Source organism: Aureobasidium melanogenum (assembly GCF_000721775.1).
Source record: "Aureobasidium melanogenum CBS 110374 unplaced genomic scaffold scaffold_34, whole genome shotgun sequence".
Classification (NCBI taxonomy): Eukaryota; Fungi; Ascomycota; class Dothideomycetes; order Dothideales; family Saccotheciaceae; genus Aureobasidium; species Aureobasidium melanogenum.
The window spans coordinates 169,152-192,047 of record NW_024470086.1 but is presented as its reverse complement, the minus strand read 5'-3'; the positions used below and the strand labels follow the sequence as shown (position 1 = coordinate 192,047).

The following is a 22,896-nucleotide window of genomic DNA, read 5'->3' as shown; positions in this document are numbered from 1 at the left end:
TCGGCAAAGTCTGGGGTGCAAGCTTACTTCACGTTGACGCGAGCACCCTTCTACTTACAAAGCACCAAGATCGAAAGAAGGTTGGGCCTCCAAGCACAGAATGATGTGTATCGATTCATGCGTGTCGATCGTCTGACGAGAGTACGAGTAACCTCGAGCTGGATGCATCGCGCGGATACTCCTGACGCGCCTCGATCGTCTCCTATGCCGAAGAACCGCGCGCCGAAGCAGCACCTGCTACGCGATAACTCGATGCATGCCAGAGTGGACCACGAGAGACCAAAAGAGCTGGGAAAATATAGACATCAAGACTGATACGTTACACGGCTACTTGCCCTCCGTCAAACCTTAGTATCCTTTCCTTCGGCAATGTATTGGTGAGTGGAGACGTTATCGGCATCTTCTCCATCCAGCACGCCAGTAATCGTGCCAACGTTCTCGTGGTCGAAGAAACCCTCGTTCGCCGCGAGCTCTTCGAAGACGAGTGGCTTCTCCATACCCCGTGGCAGGATCCGGACTGGCCAAATCAAACAAAGAACGTAATACACAAGGCCGCCCATGCAGAAAGACAAGATGAAGCCTAGCTTGTACATGTTCTTGGATGCTTGGTTGACCGAGTCTGGATCCAATGATCCAGCTATACCGTGGATAACAAACGTCACTCCTGCGACCCATGCAACGAGCATACGCAAGTTCCATCCTTTGTAGTATGTGTAGGGGCCTTCGGGCGAACACACATACAACGAGGGTACGTGGATGTTGCCTCTCCTCACGATCCAATAATCGACCACCATGCATGCACAGATCGGCATGAGGAACACGGTATAAGAGCCTAGGAATGTGAGAAAAGACGTCGCAGAGGCGATGATCTTCCAGGGGACAAGCAGAGGGGCCAATACAGCGCAAATGACCTGCCCTCGGACGATCGTCAACCAGCGTGGCCAGATACCCGTCAAGTCGGCACCGACTGGAAGCGAGTTGCTTCCAGCATTGGTGACCAGTATGGCAATCATCATTCCAAAACTGGCGAAGACCATACCACACCTAGCACCTGGAGTCCAATATTGATCAAGAATGGCATCATCTGTCAGACACGATTAGCATGGCTTCATCAAGTGGGTTTGAGGAAGAAGCTTACAGAGGTCCCATACGTTCCAAAAAGACTTGCCTAGCACACCGGTTGCTGCGGCTGTGGTAGCTGTGCTGATAAACATGACCAGAACCTTTGACATCAAGATACCGATACCCTGACTCCAAGTCACATCGCGATATGAGTGACCGTATCGAGCGATATCCGGCTGGTTGATCAGCACAGGCGCGAGAGCTCCCATCACAGAGTTGATAGCAGAGATCATAGGCCAGATCAACTCATGACCAGACAGGTGGGTCTGTTTTGTAGTATACTTGAAGTCGCCAATCTTGCCTCCATTTGCACTGATGGCCCAGCCAAGCACGCCGAGCAGAGAGATGGTTGTGTAGACTGCTTTGACGACGAACAAGTGTCGCAAAACTCTGGGATGGATAAACATGACGGGCATTTGGATCTGTCCTGGTTAGTATGTGGTTATGCGCAACGAAGACAAGAAACTCACCATCCAGAAAATGAAGAAGCTAAGAAGATCCCGAGAAGTGATACCAGCGCTCTCTGGCAAATGATTTGGGATGTTGTGATATCCGTTGCCGAGGATCCCACGCATGAACACAGATGTGATGCGTCCGCCATAGTAGGTCTGCGTCGCGAAGTAGATGATCGCGACCACAGCCCTGACAAGGATATACAACGAAGAGCCCCTGACACCGGCTGCGACACGAACATATACTGGAAAACCGACGAAGTAGTTGATCGCACCTCTTGAGTTAAGCACAACCAGGGCGGTCAAGATTGCAGAACCGATGACCGCGGCAATCATGCCGTGCCACCAAAGGAGACCGATCGAAACAAGCGAGGCTCCAAGATTGTAGCTACTCGGACTGAATGTCATCGTCAGGTAGTAGGCAAAGTAGTGTTGCCATCGCCACTTCCTATCCTCTGCAAAAACTCAGTACTGGCTCTGGTAAAGTTTGTCGAGGAGCATACCTGGCGGACTTGGAAGCAGGTCTTTGTTGTAACGGATAGGACCATCGCTATCCGTGGTCTGCAAAAACTCCTTGAATGATTTGGGGGAACGACTAGCAGCTTTCACCTGCTGCACAAATCGTGACATGGTTGCGAGTTAGTGATCTCTTCGCCATGGAGGCTGGGGCGTCCATTGTGAACATATATGCGAGTACAACACATGCAAGATAGTCCATAGTGGTATGCATACGACCTACTCAGCTCCGAACCGTTGCCAAATGATAATGACAGGCACGAGCATGGGTTGTAGGAGACAAGATACGCGAGATAAGCTGATAAGGAAGGAGCCCCGCAGGTTCGGAGATCCGACGACGACTTTACCAAGTGCCGATTGGCATCGGCAATCCCACCTCCACCTGCCTTCACACGATAAATCCATCAGAAGGAGCGCCGAATATGTCGATATGCTGTCACCTATCTCTACCCCAAAGATTGCATCTCACTATAGCATCATCGGCCCTCCGAAGCCAAGCAGCTGTGTCTAGTTGCATCTATCAGACCTTCGGCCAACATGGCAAAAGCTCCCAGTGTTCAAAGATCCAACCTTGACATGTTTACCCGCGCAACATTCGTTCACCTGCAATGCAAGACAAACAAGTTGCTGCAGAGGCATCAATTGTCGACCAAACCAATCTGCTACCGAAAAGACAACTGCTCATAGTCTTTGGCGTCCTAGCAATCTCCTTGTTTATATGTTTCGTCGACCAGAATGGCATTGGTGTCATATTGCCAACCATATCTCGGGACCTTGACGCCACCGATACCATCTCTTGGGCTGGTACATCAGCCTTGATTGCGAACACAGTCTTTCAAGTTCTCTTTGGAAGATTATCTGATCTTTTCGGTCAGTAATTTCGATCTACTTATGATCACGTGCTGACAGTCATATATAGGAAGGAAAGTTGTTTTCCTTTCGGCATTGATCTTGCTCGCAATTTGTGACCTGCTTTGCGGCTTCTCCCAAAATGCCGTCATGCTTTACATCTTTCGTGCTCTTGCTGGTGTTGCCAACGGTGGTATCACGAGCCTGTCCATGATGATAGTGAGCGATATAGTCACTCTTAAGGAGCGAGGTAAATACCAAGGAATTTTGGGCGCCTGTGTAGGATTAGGTAACATGGTGGGACCTTTCATCGCCGCAGCATTTGCACAGCACTCCACATGGCGAGGTCTTTTCTGGCTAGTCAGTCCACTTGCAGCACTTTGCTGTCTGGTATGCTTTTTCGTCCTGCCTCCTTCAAAGCAGTCATCAAAACTGGACTTCAGGAATGTCATCAAAAAGATCGACTATTGGGGCATTCTTCTCGGGTCTGCAGCCATCGTGCTCATCTTGATTCCCGTATCTGGCGGTGGAAGCTACTTCGCATGGAGCAGTCCTCTAGTCATCTCAATGCTGGCAGTTGGAGGTATCTGTGCTCTGGCCTTTTTCTTTGTTGAACATAAGATTGCGTTACTTCCCATGATGCCTTGTGAGTTCTCCTGCCCCCTGCATCTCTCACACCTATCGCCAGGGACTAAGACAAGCAGTGTCACTATTTACGAATGCACCTGTATGCGTGCTTCTCTTGCAGAACTTCCTGTTTGGTATAGTCTATTACTCGCAGCTCTACTATCTCCCGCTCTTCTTCCAAAACGCGCGGCAAATGTCAGCAATCACATCGGCTGCTCTTATATTGCCTATTACCGCAGCACAGATGACATTGTCCATCCTCTCAGGCCAATATATATCTAGACGGGAGCGATACGGCGAAGTTATCTGGGCAGGCTTCTTCCTCTGGACCCTTGGAGTTGGTCTTACTTGTATCTTTGATCGCGGCACGCCGATAACTGCTATCGTGGTTATCTTGCTCATTCAAGGGGCAGGTGTGGGTTTGATTTTCCAGCCCAGTCTAGTTGCGTTGCAGGCTCACTGCTCCAAAGAGCAGCGTGCTGTGGTCATATCCAATCGCAACTTCTTACGCAGTCTAGGCGGTGCAGTAGGTCTTGCAATCTCTGCTGCTGCGCTGCAAAACTCTCTCGAAAAGGCCATGCCTCCTGAGTTTTCGGCTTTCCTTTCATCCTACGACACTCCGGACTTTGAGGCATTGAGTGCTTCGCCAGAGCAGATAGAAGCTGTTCTACAAGCCTATGCTACAGCTAGCAGGACGGTGTTTATTATGAATGCACCATTCATGGGACTCTGCCTCATCGGCTGCATTCTGATCAAGGATCGTGGACTGCAGCGCCCTAACGAAGTTCAGCAAATCGCTTCGCGCGAAGACGTGGCTGATGTAGCGGAGAAGAGACTTGAGGATAAGGTGGTTGGCGTACTGCAATCTGTTCATGGAGCTTCCGCGCCCGAGCTGACTGATGATGTGAAAAGCCTCCATGAACCAGAAACGCGGTAGGGCCTCATCGAAATGAAGCCACATGTACAAGATCGAAGAAGTAGTAGTTTAATGCAAACCAGAACTGCTCCCATCGTGTGCGTATGACAGAAGATGTGACTTGCTGATATTTAAGGTGCATGCGCTCATTTTTCTAGATTGATTTGGGTATTTTGAACATTTGAATTTAAAGCACAGCAATTTAACGCCCTTGCTAACTAACTGGTCAACAATGCAAGTGCGACTCGAGGCGCGTCTCGATATTCGTGTATGTGAGCTACAAACATCCCGATAAGAAGTTACATCTCTCTCCAGTCATTAGCCCTCTCCCAAGCATATGCGGTCTCAAACACCGACATTTCATCCCACCACTTTCCGATGACTTGCATGCTCACAGGAAGCTTCACCTTCGCCTCCACACCCGGTCCTTCCAGAACTTCTAGCATTCCAATCGGCATCGCTAGTACAGGATGTCCGCTCTGATTGAACGGTGCAGTGTTCGTGGTCAAGCCAATCTGCTTTGTGATTTGCTCGATTGGTGTAGCGTCTGCTGCAGCATGACTGGTTGCCACATACGGCAGTGTAGGAGTGAGTAAGATATCGTAGTTTTTGAGTGCTGCGTCATACGCATCTCGCAATTGGCGAGACAGATTTGTTGCCTTGGCTAGCAGAAGAGGGAAGTTCTGCACAGCATAGAGACCATTGAGGTAGATGTTCTTAGTCGAAACGTATGCATTGTCCCAGTTGTCCTGACCCATTGGATGGAGTTTTGAATTAAGAGTCAACATCTGGTGACCTCGTCTTCCGAACGAACCAGATGTCTTTGCAAGATATCCTCCTACTTTCGAGATGCCGGTCCAGATGGCGGCGCCTTTCGAATGAATCGGGATGGAGATCTTATCGACTGTCGCGCCGAGTTCTTCGAATCTAGCAACAGCGGCTTTGAAAGTGTCGATTACGCGAGGATCTAAGGCCGGCAAAGACAAAGATTCTCTGATGACAGCGAGTCTTTTGCCCGTCAGTGGCTTATCCATTGGCAGATTCGCTATCAGACTGTATTCTGGGATCTTGGAAGGGTATGGTGCAGCAAACGAGCGATCATCGATGTTGTCGCTACCAGCAATAGCCTCGAGGAAGATGGCATTTTCAAGGACCGTTCGAGTCATTGGGCCAAGATGATCATTAGTAGGTTCATTCGAGCCACTGCCAGTATAAGGTACTAAACCAAATGTTGGTTTCAGTCCGACGATACCACAGTTGGCAGCCGGAACACGGATACTGCCACCTTGGTCTGCTCCAATGGCTCCGTCGCATTCACCAAGAGCAACAAGAACACCTGATCCACTCGAGCTACCACCAGAGCTGTAGCCTTTTGCGATTGGATTCTCGACTATACCAGTTCCTGAGGAATGACTTGTAGCACTATGGCACATGTTCTCACAGACGGCTTTCCCGAGGATCGTCCCACCAGCTTCCAGGATTCGTGTTGTGACAGTGGCATCGCAGTCTGGTGTATAGTCTGTGATGAAATTGGTGCCTAGGAGCATTGGAACTCCCTTCAGAGCAACATTGTCTTTGAGAACGAATGTTTTGCCATGAAGCTTACCGCCTTTGGCTTGCTTGTCGATGACAGTACATTTCCAAGCCCAAGCACCGTATGGGTTGTCATGCTTTTGGGGAAAGTGAATGTTCTCTCTAGAGAATCTGTCTTCATTCACCACGGGAATGTAGTCTGATGCTTGGTAAGCTCAGAACATCATGGTGGGCGTATTATATGCTTCTCACCTTCCATGCCCATCAGTTGTTCGCTTGCATCATGAAACACAGCCAACAAACGACGATAATCTTCCTTTTCATGATCTTCAATTCGGACTCCTAGCTGAGCGCAAAGGCCATCAAGTGTTCCTGTGGTCACAGGATTTCCTTGTTTGGCGTCTAAAGAGAAAACAGACATCTTCTTGACTTCTTACGGTCGATTCAGACAGAGCCACAGGAGGATGATCAGATGGTTGGGCGAGCGGCGGGCCTTATGCGAGGCACTCTGTAGTCGTCTTGACATGTTCACATGAGTGGGCGAGATCAAGCAAATTGACCCATGGGTGACCATTATCGAACCACTATCCGTCGCAAGTGACCTGCCACAGGCACAAGGAGAGGCTGTCGGAGGTCCGAATTGCGATAGGCGGAGAGGGGTTGTATGGCGGGGTCGAAGGCCGATAAGCATCAGATAAGAACATCGCATCCTCTCCAAAACCACTGGCCTTAATGATAGGCCAAAAATGTTGGTCCGAACAAGGAGGTAAGTATCCCCATTTGTATTGCATCGGCACATAGCCAATCTTGCGATAATATACTGCTCCACTCACTCATGTTCGATAAACAATACAAGCTGAAGTAGACAGTTATAATTCTACCAGGCCGTTCGCAAATTTCTACTTTGTTACAGTTTATTGCATAACACGTGACTCGTCATTAGCACTTATAGAGACGTATTGCCTATCATGGTCCATGTTGAAGAATCTCTGCAGTTGCCGAGAGATTTTGAAGGTTAGAGGGCGCCAGCACATCCACTTGGACAAGAGCTAACAGTATACCAAGGCTTTGGCGAAGAGGGCCACGATCCTCAATGGCCCAATGGTGCTCGTATAGCTGTATCATTCGTCCTGAACTACGAAGAGGGTGGTGAAAGAAACATCCTCGACGGCGATGGAACCAGCGAGGCATATCTCTGGGAGAAGGGTCCGTCCGGAGGTGGCAGAGAGCATCGCCATCTCAATGGCGAGCAAGACTTTGAATACGGAAGCCGATGCGGCGCCTGGCGTATCCATCGACTCATGAAAGAATTTGGTTGGAAGATGACTCTCTGGGCCGTCTCTGTTGCCATGGAGAGGAACCCTGCTTTTGCAAAGGCCTGCGTGCGCGATGGTCATGAGATCGGCGCACATGGCTACAGATGGCTTGACATCTGGAACTATTCCTTTGAAGAGGACAAAGCTTACATCAAGAAGAGTTGCGAAACTCTGGAGGCAGCAACAGGCGAGTTTCCAAGCGGAGCTTATTTTGGTAGAGGTACTCCTAACACTGCATCTTTGTTGCCTCTGATGTGGAAAGAAATGGGACACAAGCTGCTCTATACATCCGAGGTCTACAACGAGGACTCGCCTTATTGGATCGATCTTCCGTGGGAGAAAGAGCTTCCAGACTCGGAGAAGGAAGGCATGCTGATGGTTCCATATAACTATGACTGTGAGTATCTGCTTTTGAGTAGTTGGGGTGGACACTGATGTATCTCTGTAGGCAACGACGGCAAGTTTCACATGAGTCCCGGCTTTGTCAGCTCAAGCGGAGCAACGTACGAGCAGTATCTCAAAGATGCTTTCGACTGCTTATACCGTGAAGGCGGCAAAATGATGACAATCCCGATGCACAGTAGGATTGTGGGCAAACCAGGTCGATCAGAAAGTCTGCGGAGGTTCATGAAGTATATCTCGGAGAAGGAAGGGGTCTGGGTCACCACCCGCAGGGATATCGCAAACCACTATCGGGAGAAATTTCCGTATAAGCCAGGCTCAAAGACTGGTGGTAGCTGAGAGTCCGTAAGAGCTTCATGACGCGAGCGTTTCTTCTGGGAAGCGAAGATCAAAGTTCGCGCTTGGCCATTTTCAATTCGTGTAGCACCTTGTATCTATTGAGCTATAAGCCTTCCAATGTAGTCTTGTCTGTGTGACTCAGTGTGAGTGATTTCCTACCTCATGCACGTCGTGGAGCTGAATTCATCGTGGCTTTCAGCTGTACTGGCCAAAATTCAAGCACGCCACCAATTCTGGCCGTGTGTGACTGAATGCTTATCATGTCGCGGGTTGTCGCTTCCTTCCCAACAAACACAGATAACAGATTGGCCGCTGTTGCCAATGTATCTTGATGTGATAAATACATATGCGGACTGTCTCTGTGTCATTTCGATGGCGAGACAGGTCGCTCGTCGCTGCTGCTCCGCATGGCCAATTATCTGATATCTTCAAATTTGAACACTCAACAAACTGCGACCTCCTCTAACATTGATGATGCAAGCAACCCCAGGAAGAGGCAGCGAACTGCTTGTGATAGGTGCAAAAGCAGGAAACAAAGGGTATATAATAAGCTCGCCCTTTTCGCCTTCTGCCACTCATATGTTTCTGATAGTGTGATAATGCATATCCACAATGCACCAATTGCGCAAAGGCCGGCAAGGATTGCAACAAACCGCCGGAGACCGAAGCATTAAATGGCTCGTATACACGTGCCCTTGAAGACCAGGTTGCATACCTTGAGCAACGTCTGATGGCTATGGAAGAACAGCAAACTCGTGCTTCCTCAGCTTCGACCACAAATAACCTGCCTTCTCCCGCCCATGCCAATTGTCCATTGACGCCAAATGTCCTCGCTAATGATGCTGCTAACACTCAGGAGCTTGCATCTCCTTTCCGACATGAAGTCAATGTCGCAGACGTCGTGGGATTACTATCTCTTGGCAATGGCAATGCCGAATATGTTGGTTCTTCATCAGGCTTTGCACTGGCGACCGATCTCGGACGCATGGTGCAAGCTACGGTATGGAACAAAGCTCTATGGTTGCCCACACCTTCTGGCTCTGAATCCGAGAGACGCTCATCAAACTCTGATATAAGGAAGATAACTTTGCAAGAGCTCCAATCAAAAGCGAAGCCAGTATCTGATGCTCTAGGTACGCGACTGATTTCCACATATCTAGTCCGTATACATCCAAGGTTCCCGTTTCTGTTCCCTTCCGACCTGCGGGAGATTCATCTTCGCCAACAAATTACTGGGTCAGTCGCGGGCTCAAGGAGTGGTAGGATGCGCGATGAATTAAACAGCTTTGCTTCTCCAGCATACAATGAGTGTGGATTTGCCCTTTTCGTTTTGAACATGGTGTACGCTATAGGCGCTTTGAATCTACGCCTTACAGATCAGAATTACAAGGAAGTGCCTCCGGAGCAGTTCTACATCTCTGCGATGCAGCACGTCGCGAGCGTAAGGGAAGCATCACCCATTGATAACCTTCAAGCGTTGGTCCTTCTCATTCTGTATCATTTACGATCAGAATCTCGCAACGGACTTTGGCATTTAACAGGACTGGCTATGCGAACGGTGACTGATATTGGTCTGCACCGAGAGGCATCGACTAGGAAGCTGGCCCCTCTCGAGAAACAGCTTCGACGCCGCTTGTTCTGGTCTGTGTATGCTCTTGAGAGCATCCTTGCTGGGGCTCTAGGAAGACCAATTAGCTTGTCTGATTGCGACATCGATCAGCCGCTACCGTTGAGCATCAGCGATAACGACCGTATGCAAGGACGTGACATCAGCCACTCGCCTGATACTCCTACACCAGGTCAGGAGGCGTATCCACCGTCCAACTTGAGTCAATTCATCTTGTTGTCACAACTTCGAACTTTCGAGGCTCGTATACAGCGCACGATTTATCGAGTTGATCGGACGACGAGCGCTCTGCAACCGAAAATGCATCGCCTGATATCAGAGCTCGATGCATGGCGGCAGATCATTCCTTCTAGCTTACAGCCTAGTGAACACGAACGCCTCATGCTCCATTTCCACCGTGATGTGCGGCTTCTTCTACAACCTTTTTTGTCCATATTGGAACCAAGCTCGGAGCTCTTCCGCAGATGTGTGGACGCAGCTGGGCAGGTCTGTCAGATACACAAGCGTCTGCACCAAACTCCTGAATATGGACACAGTTTCGTTGCAGTACATACTGTTTTCGTGTCGGGCATAACTCTACTCTTTGCGCTTTGGAAGGGAAGCAACTGGTCGTTCAGCATTAGCAATGACATTCGCGCAGCTAGCTGTGTCTTGGCAATCATGGGCGAACGAGCGCCGTGGATCAGACGGTTCCGTGATGAGTTTGATGCTCTGACAGAGGCAACTATGGCAGCTCTGCAGAATGCAAATTGTGAAACTAGTGCTGAAGAAAGGTTTGAGACAGCAGTGCCAGCACCTGATTTCACTACTTTTGATGGACTAGGCATGACGGATGCTGCAGCACTAGAGATGGTTAGAGAGCTGTCGGAGTGGTTTCAAACGTAGATAGCTTAGATGAAGGTATATCGATACGTCTTGAGCGATACCATGAACTTTCCCAGCAATTTATGGCTGACCGACAATTTGTTTATTTTGTCTCTCGCGAGAAATAATTACGCCGAGGCTGGCTGGCAATGTTTGCCGAGGCTGAGAATGCTCAAGTCGTGTCAGCGAACCCTCCTTTTTTTATCTACACACAAGTCCTCTTTCAACAGAAGTTGGCACCACAGAAGACATGTCGACTCTCAAAGAGATTCTTGCGCTCGAGCAAGTGGAGCCCAATCGTACGTCTGAGTGATGGAGTGCGATGGTAGATCGTCCATCGAGTTTTATGCTGATTCGGGCTGTTATTATAGGCTTCCAGGGCAAATTCAACCCACCTCGCATGGGAAATGTCTTGCCAATTGCTTTCGGAGGATATGCCATCGGTGTGGCGACTCAAGCTGCTTGCTTTGATATTCCAGAAAACTTTAGACTGTACGCGATCAATGGCAACTTTTTGGGTCCGGCATACACAGACCGACCTGTGGTCGTCAATACAAAAGTATATCGCACTACAAAGACCTTTATCACAAAGCTCGTTGAGATCCTGCAGAAGCAAGATGATGGCAAGGATAGAGTATGTCTGGTAGCTTTGGCAGACTTCCATGTAGTAGAGTCTGAGTCCTTTATGGTATACTCCGCACCGCCAAGCATGAAGTACTCTTCAGTCGAAGAGTCCTGGACGCCAGCAGACCGCAAGAAAACCATGGTGAAGGAGAAGATCTTGACGCAAGCCGAAGTGGACACACACGACAAGATTTTCAGTCTGATGGGCAACTTGATCGACATGCGATTTACGCCCCAAAGCATTCACGGACAGACTTTGCAGGGCTTTGCAAAAGGATACAAGACCACGCAAGAGCATCTTTCTCTTACCGAACGCTCATCGTCAGACTGGCTCCGTGTGCGCGAAAAGGTCACCACTCACTCTGAGAACGTCACTGATCTGGCTTTCCTACTGGACGCAAGCATCTCCTTCACACCGCTTGTACTGCAAAGCATGCCATTGACCGAGTCTGGAGCTTGCTCGACTTTGGATTTCTCGCTCAGATTTTTGACGCCGGAGATTAATGCCAATGATTTCCATCTGCGTGAATGGAAGACATATGCTGGCGATGCTGCGAGAACATTTTCGGAAGCAAGACTTTGGGATAGCAAGGGCAAGATGGTTGCGAGCATGACTCAGACTTGCATCCTGAGACCTCCTCCTAAGAAGGCGGCGGCGAAGAAGTCGAAGCTCTAGATGCCAGTTTCCTTGATTCGAAATAGAATTGTGATACAGTACAGGTATGCATAGACGGCCAATTTACTAGAACTTATCGTACAGCCAGCAACATAATTACATCTGTTCGTGTGAGTTCGATATCTCGTCAGCCATATGCCTCAACGAGGTTCTGATTTAAGAAGCTTGATTGATAGGTGGTTGATATCGCGACGAGCCCCTCGTCTTGGCACGGAAGCTCACCGAGGCAAGTGGTTTCTTATCTCCAACGCTATCAGTCGCAGCTGCCTTTGTATACCTTCCAAGGACTGCTCCTTCCGCCTTGAAGGGTGTTGCGACATGATGTCCAAGATACATAAAGCAACATGTCTCAAGATTCGCCATTCAATGCACCTCAAAAGACACGCCGGATCACACAAGCTTGTGACTTTTGCCATCGACGAGGGTTAAAGTGTAAGAGCAGCGAAAACACAACGCGTGCTGTCCAGTCATCATGTTTGACTTGCATTGAGTACGGTCAGGAGTGTACCCGACTGCGTCAACCAAAACGGCGTGGCACGAAACCCAAACGAGAGCAGCGCAACAGCTCCAACCGAGCAGGAGACAATCTAAGGAACGAAACTCAAGCCCCTATCGAGGTGCCATTGCCACAAGGAAGCAGAGCATCAACTTCAAATTTGAAGAACAGGAGGCTTGTCACAGGCCTCCTGGATGTGTATCTGGACACCATCCATCCGATGTGAGGGGCCACATTTCCCTTTTCAATGCAACGTACCTGATATCATACTGTGAAGTTTCCCGTTCTTCTGCGAGCGTGAGCTCTGGGTCGGGTGGAGAGATGGTTCTTTTCCGGCGGACGAATCCGACGAAATGAGCTTGGCCTGTATGTGTGCGCTCAGCGCCCAACATGTCGGAAGCGGTGCTCTGTTCAGCGATGAAGTGCCTGCAACAGACAGCGCTCCATCCGCACAAGATTTTCTCATCGAGGCTAAGAGAATGGTTGCTATGGACTTCGAGACCCCTTGTCTGAATCAGATTCGCTCTTACGGTATGCTTGTGCTTTTAGGAGCTCAGAGCAACGACAATGCCATGGCGCACAAGTATCTTGGTCTTTATCATGGCTTGTGTGCACACTGGAATCTGTTCGATGAGGCCAAATGGCCCAAAGGCATCAACAACTGCGAAGTTGAGGTTCTGCGCCGACTGTGGTGGATCTTATATCGTCTCGAGGTCCACACCGCCTGTGTCTTTGGCACCATGATACGAACTCCAGAAGCACAATGTTTCGTAGGCTATCCTGTTGGAACCCATCACCCACCGTTCATTCCCGGACGTGAGGGTCAATTCGAAGACTGGTTCGCGGGCTGGAACTCGACCACGGATCTATTCAGAGCGCTGGAGCATGTCATCGTCGACTTGCGACTGCGACGAAGTCAGCGAAGATCAGTGTTTGGAAATGATGTGTCTAGCCACACCTCTTCGTTCACACAAGTGTTGGCTCGGATGCAGGATGACATCCTACCTCACTTCAGATTGGTCCGCTCAAGGTCTACTGACAGCGGGAGAAATCGATGTGGCTTTCAAGCTTCGAATATCCTCTGCATCATTCATCTTGGCCGCATGCTATCTGCTTTGGGAGATAAAGATTACAGTGTGGCTTGTCGAACAGCTGAAGATATGATAACTACCATCAGCAGCATCCCCTTAGAGTACGTACGGGCTATTGGATCTCCTCTGCTACAACAACTCGCAGGCGTTGGTCACATGCTTGCCACTCTGGCGAGTAAGCAGAAAATCACACAGAATGATCATGAGCAATGTCTTGTTGTGTTGGCATCTATCATTAAGTTCCTCTCGAAGTTTACCGAGCGCAATGGCACGGCTGCAACCGAGCACCAGAGATTGACCGATCGCCTGAGAGAAGCATCTGCGCGGACCGCGCGAGCAGCGTCTTATGAAACAGAGCATTCACCACTTACATGGTCAGAGGAGATGGAGACTATGTTCTCGAAGCTCGCGTCGTTTTCAACACTGACGAATGATCAGGCACTGTTCTCAATGAATCTGACAGGAAGTCTCTCGTGGTCGTATGAGCCGAACGCTTAGTTATGGTTTTACTCCAGGGAGTTGGCCTGTCATCTAGGGTCTAGCAAAAATTCTTATTTGCGAGTATTCGTCTGTTTCTGCCTGTTGGTCCTCCACTTGTAGTATTCGCCACCAGTCATGACAGGGTACTTCATCGGGTTCTCATCACTGACGCAGGTCGGGATTGGCTCGAGGAGCTTCGCCCTGTCGAACCCAAAGAAGAACGGCGCCGAGTACCTTTCCTTCCCGCTCTTATTAATGACTCGATGAATGGTCGACACGAAGAAGTCGTTGGTCTGCCGCATGAAGCTGTCGGCAATGTTGACCACAAACGAGCCAGGGATTGGATTGGCCTTGATCCACGCACCCGATTTGCTCAACACTTCTAGGCCTCCTGCGGAGTCTTGGGTAACAATCGTAAAGCATTCAACATCCGTGTGAGCTCCAATGCCGTTCTGATCATCGACAGAATGCTTTTGCTCAGGGTAATGAAGAATGCGCATGCCAGCTTCTGGCTGTCTGATATACTGATCGAAGAAGTCTTCTGGGAGATGCAAAGCTAGTGCGAATATGCCAGTAAGGCGGCGCGAGAGTGCTAACAGCTTTGTATGGTACGCATACAGAGATTCGCGGAAACCAGGAAGGTCAGAGGGCCAAATGCTGACAGAAGCCTGAGTCTTATCTTCCGCCAGAGGGTCTTCCGAGGCATCATAAGCCCAATTGAAAGCCTCGCTGAGATCTACAACAGGCGAGAATGTCAGTCATTAGGGCAGTGTCATCTCTTTTGCAAACTTGCCTTGGTGCTTCCAGCCATTCCTGTTATAACACATCATAGGATGGTACCCTACATACTCGTTGGGTACTAGGCCAGTAAAAACCTCCATCTTCTTCTGCTCAGGCAGTGCGAAGAACCTCTTCGCCTGTTGCATCGCCTCATCGGCATACTTCTGGTCAATACCCTTTGCAGTAGTCAGTACGATTGAGCTTATGAGTTCAAAAACATAGCTCAATTATGGAACATACATGATTGATCAGGTAAAAGAAGCCAATCTCATGAGATGCAATACGAATGTCCTCAGCGACTGCTCTGCGATCCTCAATTTTGTCGCTCCAGATTCGTGCTGCATCGATAACGGAGATGTTCTCGAGATCAGTGGCTATATTGGAGGTGAAGGTAAAGGTATCTCCATTGTGCAGCCGGACAGTGCGAGGACTCTCTTCAGACTCTGTGATGGTCGTAGTCTGGGACATAGTTCAAGATCAAAGGTATAGCAGGTGATCGAATAAAGCTGATAGCGGTGGCAGATTAAATCTGAATTTCGACGGTCGCAAAAATCTGGACTCTACAGGCGTTTAAGAGCTTCATGGTCTTCAAACTTGCTGACTACAACTGACTGGCCAATTATTTGATTGACTGCAAAACTGCAAAACTTCTATCAGTGAGCTGTCAGCTGAGATGGACGGCCAAGAAGCTGGTTGATTACTGCATGTAGTCTTGCCCGCTGTGTAGGCCTATCGACCGGATCGGGGAAGAAACCGCTAAACTGTTGAACTGCTGAACTCGAAACAGACAATCTCCATCAATCAATGCGGGGCGATAGATTGCTCTGTGGGGTGGCTTCTGCCAGATAAACACTTCCATTGTCAAGCCTTGTATCTCATACTTTATCAATGCCCAGGATGCCTATCTCGAGTGACAATCTTGGAGGTATTCAATTCACCAACGGTTGAGAGCTTGTTCGGAATGGCCGCACTGAACATATAAACCCAAGACGGCTCTGGATCATCCCATCAACAATTCAATACCTATATTGTTCATCCGAGTCGGGATCATGAGTCGAACTTCGTTGGCAAAGCGCCTAGCACGCCGCATTGAGGTGCAAAGAGATACCGACACTGATGTCGACATTTACGTCAACAAAGATACGCGACCACTTCCTCCCTCGCGGCGAACATACGGTCCATGGGAGTTCGTTGGGCTATGGATGGTAACAGGATCGTTTAATGTTGGTGGCTGGGCTACAGGCTCTTCCGTCATCTCCTTGGGCCTCAATGTCTGGGTAGGTAATTTTGAGACTTGCAACATATGACTATGCTGACATGATCATGTGCTGAAGCAAGCTATGCTTGCCATTATCATAGCAAACACTTTTGTTGGGCTTGTATGTATTGCCGGCGGCCATCCTGGTGCAAAGTGGCATATAGGCTTTCCATTATGGATGAAGCAAAACTGGGGCATCTGGGGTTATCTGTTTCCGATGGTTTGTGAACACCTAGGCGGCTGAGTATCACAAATCTGACCACCTCTCTCAGGCTATCCGTGTATTTCTCTCCTTCGTCTGGACTGCAACGAATACCTGGTATGGCAGCCAATGTCTTCGAGTCTTCTTGACATGTATTTGGCCGTCTTTTCTCAAGCTGGACACAGAGCTGGCAAATGGAGCAATGAAGGTCTACGACTTTGTCTCCTTCATCATTTACTTTTTGCTTTGCTTGCCCCTTATCTGGTTCAGCCCTGAGAAGTACAAGAAGCCTTTCTTGATTGCTTCGACCACCGTTGCAACTACTGTGTTTGTGCTCCTGATATGGTCTGTCGTTCGTGCTGGTGGAGGAGGAGCACTCCTTACAGATGTGGGAGCAGTCTCCGGCCACGAGCCAGCCAAAGGAAGTGCTCTAGGATGGGCTTTCGTCGCAGCGGTCACTGCCAATATAGGCAGCATTGCCACGCACATGTGGTCGCAATCAGACTATACCAGATATGCGCGCAAGCCCGGTGATCAAGTGCTCGCTCAACTGGTCATGGTGCCTCTTGGAACCATTGTTGTGGCTTGCATTGGGATTGTCTGCACATCTTGTGCTGCCACGCTTTACCCACAGGAGAAAAAACTGCTGTGGCAGCCATACGCCTTCCTTGATGCAATTCGCGAGCACGAAGGCACCAGTAGTGCACGAGCCGGAGTAGCATTTGCCGCAATAGCCTTCATGTTCTCCCAATTCGGTATGGTTGTGGCATCAAACTGCGTGGTGGCAGGAATCGGCCTGGCCGCTTTGCTTCCGCGATGGTTTACCATTCGTCGTGGAGGCTACCTCACAGTCGCCTTCGTCTTCGTACTCCAACCGTGGTCTCTACTAAACAGTGCAACCAACTTCCTGACTGTAGTCGGAAGTTTCAACGTCTTTCTTGGTCCCTTGATGGGCATCATGTTCGCAGACTACTTCCTCCTAAGGAAGACTAACATCAAGCTCACCGAGCTCTTTTCCAACGACCCTACCAGTATCTACTGGTACACCAAAGGGTGGAATTGGCGGGCAGCGATTGCATGGGTTCTAGGAGCTTCTTTCCTTATGCCTGGACTTGTACAAAGAGCTGTCGACCCAAAAGGCTTTTGGCCAGGATGGACCAGACTTTATCAATTGGCATGGTTCTTTGGTTGCTTAGTGTCTGGGATCGCATATTTGGTGCTCGATCACTTCTGGCCTATGTCTGAGAAGCTGGCAGTCGACGACCTGGACTACTTTGGCACCTTCGGAGACCCGCCGATCATCACGGATGCATTTGCTGTTGATGCTGATTGCAAGGACATTGTTATGCACACGAAAGGAATAGATGTGTAGATGGATCGCTTGATTGTTGCGCAGAGTATGTACTTGTCAAAAACCGTGTTTAAAGCACGTACGGCCACATATTGTTTTCTTCCTCTGCCTCCTAGAACTCATAGGAGTTGTGGTTTTATTTCTTATATTTCTATAATAGGTTAATATTATTATTTGGTTATTTATAGATCGCAAGCCATAAGCCAGGAACTCGGGACAAAGGACTTTTCAAAAGTGGCGGTGTGTGGTTGGAAGCGTGATCTACCCTGTCAGCCCACTCTGGACGCATTATCAGACCTTCAGAATAATATAGAGACAGAACGCATTGCAGAAGATTCTTGACCCATCTTTGATTCAATCTTCACTTTTTCGACATGGAGACAGACGCCCAGCGAACTCTATTCAACAAGTACGCTGAAAAAGTGGTAGGCGGTGCAGTCTGTCCGTTAAAGTGGCAAGGCTATTACAGCTATACCGTCGAGTCAGAGGACGGGCGCACTGTCATTCAATTCAGGTCAGACCAATCACCACTGGATGATGAAATCGTGAAACTTGCAAAGAGAGTCCACCCTAATCTGGTCCCGGCAATGGAGTGCTTGGAGTTCTCGATGACCGTACGATCTCAGTGTGGAAGATGGACAAGATTCCTGGTGTTGGCTTCCTTGAGCTGATAAGTGATGACAAAATCACGACGAAACTCTCAGCGACAGTAAAGGATATGGCAGAGTGAGTTTGTCTGGAAACAAGCAATAAGGTCGCTGACGAGATCAAACCTCAGATTTTACATCCAGGCTTGGGAATCTTCCCAGACACCTGATGAAGAACAAGTAGTTCGTGTACGGCAAGGGTTCGAAATGAAACTGGGACAGTTGGAAGAGAATTCGTCACCATGGCTTCTGGCCCACGTCACACATGCTCGGCAAGCGCTCTATGACATCCTCCAACTGCCATGGGTTCTGACCCATGACGACCTATCAAGCATGAATCTTCTTCTAGATGCTGGTACAGGAAATCTGCGAGGCGTGGTAGATTGGGCAGATGCTGCAGTCCGGCCGTTCGGGATAGCACTTTGGGGCTTGGAGAGTGTTTTAGGTTATTGCGACCCCGATGGGTGGACTTGGCTTGATGACGAGTCTTGCTCTTACAGGAGACTGTTCTCAACGACTTTACTGAATGCAATACATCTACCCGCTAAATGACTCGTCACAGTCGAAAAGGCTAGGAAACTTGGTCTCCTCTTACGTTACGGATTTATCTGGCAAGATAATCGGTTTGTTCTCGCGAAAGACACTACCCTGCTTGAAACTTTGCTTGAGAGTGAGTATGGAGAAGTCCTTCTGCATTGGATGATGCTAACAGAGCGAAGATGCCATGTTCATGTAGTTGCAAAGTCCATGGTTTTGACATAGATATGAGCATCTTCATATTACTGAGAGTAACCTGATAATGTCATCCAAGTCTCAGCTACTTGACTGTAGATTATTACCCAGGTATCTCGTGGACTTTCTGAGGACGATCAGTCGTATACGCGAAGACGATCTCTCACTTGGTTATGCAAAGCGGTATCTCAGCCTTGAGACCCAGCCTCGATGCATCGCTTCCCTCGGTACGATAAGACCAGAAACATCATTATCTCGTATGTTAAGAAGAACGAGCTCACCAATCAATGCCTGGTAGATGTGAGCCTGCCCTTGTACACTTCCAGCAAGCTTCGGAAAACGCTCAATACGTACTCCAAGGAAGTTGAGCTTTCAGAAAATGGACGTATAACTCTGCTCGTCGTTGGGTTCTGCATCATTTGGCTGCGAAGGCTTCGCAGATGCGCGTCTGGGTCGAGGGTGGTGTTTTTGCTTTTATTATTGGACTCGGAAGGGCAATCTCGTCCCCTCGTTCAAACCAAGGATGACCGCATCGGTAAATCCAGTACGGAGATCTGCCTCTCCTCAGAATTCGGAGTGGTTGTTTGTCTGTGGTTGCTCAAAAAGAATCTGTACAGCAAAGTGTCGTTGCGTTGAGTCGGCGATGCACCCGATCAGACGCCTTGTATGCGCAGCGACTCAATAGTTGACATGAGGATATATAGACAAAAAATAATGAGTTGAGCACGTACGGCCACAGTCAGCTGAAAACTGGGCATCCCGTCCGCTCTGCCATACATAAGCAGTTGAACGGCAGATTAGTACTACGGTGGGTGACCACGTGGGAATCCCTGCTGCTGTACGTTTTGTTTTTGCACTCATAGTAACCGTCTTTTTATCCTGCATCCTTTCCTCAATAGCATAAGAGCTGCTGTTCGCTTTGTTATGTTGTGGCGATAGACGTGTGGGCAGCTTTTTTTGCGTAGCTGTCGGCTTGTCGCAAGCACTTCCACAACCCATCAGAAACCATCACCAATGTTTTGACACGCGTATGCGAAGAGGAGTGCGCATTCTGATTTGCGAATGAAACTTGAGAAGGGGCACTTGGTAGGTGAGCTGTATATTTGAATCTATATTCTGTCTTTTTCGTTCTTACAGTCACCAAATTGTCTTCTAACAAGATGCGAGACTTGCAAAGATGACGATACTGGGTCCTTCCAATATCCATGCTCGTTCTAGACATGACAATCGAAGTCATCCCAGTCCACATCATAGCCGTAACACTCTTCCATCATCTTCACACAGATACCTCCCCCACCAGTCTCAATCATATTCTGTATAGCTCCCGCAGCTTCAAGGAAGATTTTACTCCTCGCTTCCGTTCCACCACTCTTGCCTGCTTTGTCTTTCGCGAAAGCGCGCTTGAACAAATAGATAACAACAAATGGCAACTGATCCTCGCGCTCCAGGTGTCCGGGACCAAATGTTTGGCGTATGAAGTCCGCGCAAGCGTCTCTGACATTACGGAGGAGCATCCAACAGAAACGGTGTAGGCGGAAGTAGTCAAAGGTCAGGTGCATACCTTCAGACTGGAGCGAATTGGCAACGCCTTCGAGGAAGGTACCGGCTCTGAGTCTAGACTTGGTAGTGAACTTCGAGGTGATCTGTTTGGAAGGTCGAGAATTTAGCATTTGACTGTGTATGCATCTTCTCTGCGTTGATGCCGTGACTCTAGTGTACGTACCTGAGCTGCAACTTCATTGGTCGGCGAGGTGCCTTCCAAAATGAAGTTTTGAGGATCACTGAACTGACTCTTGACGTGTTCTTCCACCGCGTCTAGATCAGTGGACAGTGATCTTCCATTATGAGCGTAGCGCGGAGCAAACAACCGTGACAGTGTGGATATGTTCTCGAAACCGCGAGCTCCCTTTTGCGAGGCCTTAGGAGTAGTCTTTCTGGCGTTCCTAGCCAGAGAAGTGACCGAGACGCCTATGCAGAGTTTCAACCGCTTGAGGTAATCTAAAAGGGGGCATTCAGTAGTATTCGAGGCGTATTCTCTTATACATACCTTCAGGTTTCTTTGGTCGGTCACCGATGAAAATCTTATCAGTTCCTTGGAACAACAGTGCCAACTCCATATCTTTCCAGATGCCCTTCACAAGTTTCTCTTGTCGAACTGCATTGTACAAATGTGCCGCATATATGACTGAGCTCCACGAGTTGCAGAGAGTCATACCAGCACCTTGCATCAAATATCTCAACGAGAACAGCCAGATACCACAAAGTGACGGGTATTGCCTGAGTAGCTCGAATGGCTCACCACTAATCTGTGCAGCGATGGTGGGGTTCCTGAGAAGTGACCTCTCGATGATCTTCTTAACGTTATCCTGCTTGATCCAAGTGTCAATGACGTTCTGGATGGAATCCAACGCTCGGTCATTATGAGCATCCCAAGTCTTGGTGTGCAGATTCTTGTGAAACTCAGAGTTTTGTTTGAGGGAAGTCTCAATATCTTCGGCAGCAGTCTGGAGTCTAGAGTAAAATCTGGTCAGCACAATTCGGTCTCATGATAATTCGGACAAGATTGGGCATAGTGCAAGAATCGACCATCGAGGCACCATCGGAGCACTTACTCAACAACTGCTCTCGATGCTTCAGAGCCCATGACATGTTGAATATCAAGGAAATTCTGAAAGGCAAAGGTGAGCCACAGAGGAATCTTCTTGCCTGGCGCCATCTGCCTGACACCTCTGATCAATTCGTCTTCAGCAAAACAACCGACATTGGCTATAGCAGAGAAGCCGGAGAAAGCTTCAAGCAGCACAAGTTTGTCATCCTGAAGCTTGTCATGCGGAGTCTTCTGTGACCATTCTGTAGAGAGATTGCGAAAGCCAAAGTGACCAGGCTTGTAAAGAGGAATGTGGCCAGGCGTGACCACATCACTCAGGGAGGCCAGGATGGTGTAAGTTGTCAGAAGAACCTGGTCAGCAAGATCGTACATTGCCATATTGATTATGTCGTCGGGTCTCTGCCTGTGGTCGGGATCTTGGCCTTCAGATATGCATCGAGCGACGTACAAGGTCTCGATAAGACCTTCATAGTCCGCATGGTTAGGGAAGTTCTTATCGTAATCTTCCTGTATGTGGCGGACGAGCTCAACAGCGGTGTTTGTTGTAATGGAAGCTGATTGCAGATCAATCTGCCCATTGCGATACATGATCCATAGTGATTTGATGCAAGCTCTGATGGCGTTGACGTCAGCCAACAAACAGTGAGCAGCAAGGTATTGCTCTTCAGCCTGCTGGAGTCGTTCAGCCTCGTAACGGGAATTGTCGTCGAGCTTGACAGGAATGCCGGTGACTTTCTCAGGTGGAGGAGCGTCGAGGAACTCGTCACCAGGCTCTTCCAAACTCAGAGCTGCGAACGCATTGTCGATGTGGCCTTTGTCAGAGCTCTTCGTGGTGGAGCCTACGGGGCGTCTGGTCATACGATCGTCGACAGTATCAGAAGGCATGCGTGACTTCAACGTTTCACGGACGCGCTCGAGCACACCAAGGAAGAAGTTATGGCCATCGTCTTTCGAACACTTCTCAGCATTACTGAACCAGGAGTTGTGCTTTCTTCGTAGAGCAATAGCACGATCCAGAACGCGGACAAAAGAGGAAGGGATTCTGACGGGTGGTCTCTGAAAGGCGACAATGTATTCAGCTAGAGGTATGAAGTCTTTGACGGCAATCGTGTAGGTCGTCGAGCCAGAGTGTGCAGTAGACTCTGAGCTTTTGCTCTTGGCCGAGGTTGCTGCCTTAGCGAGCTTACGAGCCTTCCCTTTCAATCTCGGCCCTTTCTGAGAAGATAGATCATCTCCGGGCCTGGTGAGGCAATCCAAGGCATAGCCACATTGTTTAGCCGTTGATGCCAGCCAAGTCGCAACTGAGTCTGTATCCTCCTTGTAGATGGTGTAAGAGCCTCTGAGAGAATTGGGCAGCATCTTGGGACTGTCTGTATCGGTAGGATGTC

At 49.0% G+C, this 22,896-nt stretch overlaps 11 protein-coding genes across 11 annotated transcripts; 7 read left to right on the top strand and 4 right to left on the bottom strand.

Annotated features, from left to right (window-relative positions):
* Window positions 1–341: 341 nt before the first annotated feature.
* Window positions 342–2,204, bottom strand: M437DRAFT_59670 (uncharacterized protein; the record flags this gene model as incomplete). The annotated part of the gene is made up of 4 exons (XM_041023616.1): window positions 342–1,084; window positions 1,139–1,544; window positions 1,593–2,029; window positions 2,078–2,204. The coding sequence occupies 4 exons, from the start codon at window positions 2,202–2,204 to the stop codon at window positions 342–344; spliced, it is 1,713 nt and encodes a 570-aa protein (XP_040875343.1).
* Window positions 2,205–2,698: 494 nt separating this feature from the next.
* M437DRAFT_79169 (MFS general substrate transporter) lies at window positions 2,699–4,667 on the top strand (the record flags this gene model as incomplete). The annotated part of the gene is made up of 4 exons (XM_041027124.1): window positions 2,699–2,960; window positions 3,010–3,585; window positions 3,644–4,416; window positions 4,641–4,667. 4 exons carry the CDS (start codon window positions 2,699–2,701, stop codon window positions 4,665–4,667), a joined length of 1,638 nt encoding a protein of 545 aa, XP_040875342.1.
* A 114-nt stretch (window positions 4,668–4,781) lies between these two features.
* Window positions 4,782–6,436, bottom strand: M437DRAFT_70145 (amidase signature enzyme; the record flags this gene model as incomplete). Its single annotated transcript, XM_041025408.1, has 2 exons — window positions 4,782–6,214; window positions 6,268–6,436. The coding sequence occupies 2 exons, from the start codon at window positions 6,434–6,436 to the stop codon at window positions 4,782–4,784; spliced, it is 1,602 nt and encodes a 533-aa protein (XP_040875341.1).
* Window positions 6,437–6,983: 547 nt separating this feature from the next.
* M437DRAFT_79167 (chitin deacetylase 1) lies at window positions 6,984–8,072 on the top strand (the record flags this gene model as incomplete). Its single annotated transcript, XM_041027123.1, has 3 exons — window positions 6,984–7,029; window positions 7,081–7,728; window positions 7,780–8,072. 3 exons carry the CDS (start codon window positions 6,984–6,986, stop codon window positions 8,070–8,072), a joined length of 987 nt encoding a protein of 328 aa, XP_040875340.1.
* Window positions 8,073–8,479: 407 nt separating this feature from the next.
* M437DRAFT_59666 (uncharacterized protein) lies at window positions 8,480–10,584 on the top strand (the record flags this gene model as incomplete). The annotated part of the gene is made up of 3 exons (XM_041023614.1): window positions 8,480–8,611; window positions 8,665–9,312; window positions 9,382–10,584. The coding sequence occupies 3 exons, from the start codon at window positions 8,480–8,482 to the stop codon at window positions 10,582–10,584; spliced, it is 1,983 nt and encodes a 660-aa protein (XP_040875339.1).
* A 229-nt stretch (window positions 10,585–10,813) lies between these two features.
* Window positions 10,814–11,863, top strand: M437DRAFT_79165 (acyl-CoA thioesterase II; the record flags this gene model as incomplete). The annotated part of the gene is made up of 2 exons (XM_041027122.1): window positions 10,814–10,862; window positions 10,935–11,863. The coding sequence occupies 2 exons, from the start codon at window positions 10,814–10,816 to the stop codon at window positions 11,861–11,863; spliced, it is 978 nt and encodes a 325-aa protein (XP_040875338.1).
* Window positions 11,864–12,207: 344 nt separating this feature from the next.
* On the top strand, window positions 12,208–13,948 carry M437DRAFT_59819 (uncharacterized protein; the record flags this gene model as incomplete). Its single annotated transcript, XM_041023644.1, has 2 exons — window positions 12,208–12,581; window positions 12,637–13,948. The coding sequence occupies 2 exons, from the start codon at window positions 12,208–12,210 to the stop codon at window positions 13,946–13,948; spliced, it is 1,686 nt and encodes a 561-aa protein (XP_040875337.1).
* Window positions 13,949–14,001: 53 nt separating this feature from the next.
* M437DRAFT_79164 (putative gibberellin 3-beta hydroxylase) lies at window positions 14,002–15,178 on the bottom strand (the record flags this gene model as incomplete). The annotated part of the gene is made up of 3 exons (XM_041027121.1): window positions 14,002–14,666; window positions 14,724–14,886; window positions 14,951–15,178. The coding sequence occupies 3 exons, from the start codon at window positions 15,176–15,178 to the stop codon at window positions 14,002–14,004; spliced, it is 1,056 nt and encodes a 351-aa protein (XP_040875336.1).
* Window positions 15,179–15,759: 581 nt separating this feature from the next.
* On the top strand, window positions 15,760–17,542 carry M437DRAFT_79163 (NCS1 nucleoside transporter; the record flags this gene model as incomplete). Its single annotated transcript, XM_041027120.1, has 3 exons — window positions 15,760–15,987; window positions 16,045–16,188; window positions 16,241–17,542. The coding sequence occupies 3 exons, from the start codon at window positions 15,760–15,762 to the stop codon at window positions 17,540–17,542; spliced, it is 1,674 nt and encodes a 557-aa protein (XP_040875335.1).
* A 353-nt stretch (window positions 17,543–17,895) lies between these two features.
* On the top strand, window positions 17,896–19,536 carry M437DRAFT_70138 (uncharacterized protein; the record flags this gene model as incomplete). Its single annotated transcript, XM_041025407.1, has 5 exons — window positions 17,896–18,146; window positions 18,300–18,613; window positions 18,731–18,791; window positions 19,012–19,157; window positions 19,199–19,536. The coding sequence occupies 5 exons, from the start codon at window positions 17,896–17,898 to the stop codon at window positions 19,534–19,536; spliced, it is 1,110 nt and encodes a 369-aa protein (XP_040875334.1).
* Window positions 19,537–20,114: 578 nt separating this feature from the next.
* On the bottom strand, window positions 20,115–22,867 carry M437DRAFT_59780 (uncharacterized protein; the record flags this gene model as incomplete). The annotated part of the gene is made up of 4 exons (XM_041023637.1): window positions 20,115–20,608; window positions 20,683–20,898; window positions 20,948–21,411; window positions 21,513–22,867. 4 exons carry the CDS (start codon window positions 22,865–22,867, stop codon window positions 20,115–20,117), a joined length of 2,529 nt encoding a protein of 842 aa, XP_040875333.1.
* Between the last annotated feature and the right edge of the window lie 29 nt (window positions 22,868–22,896).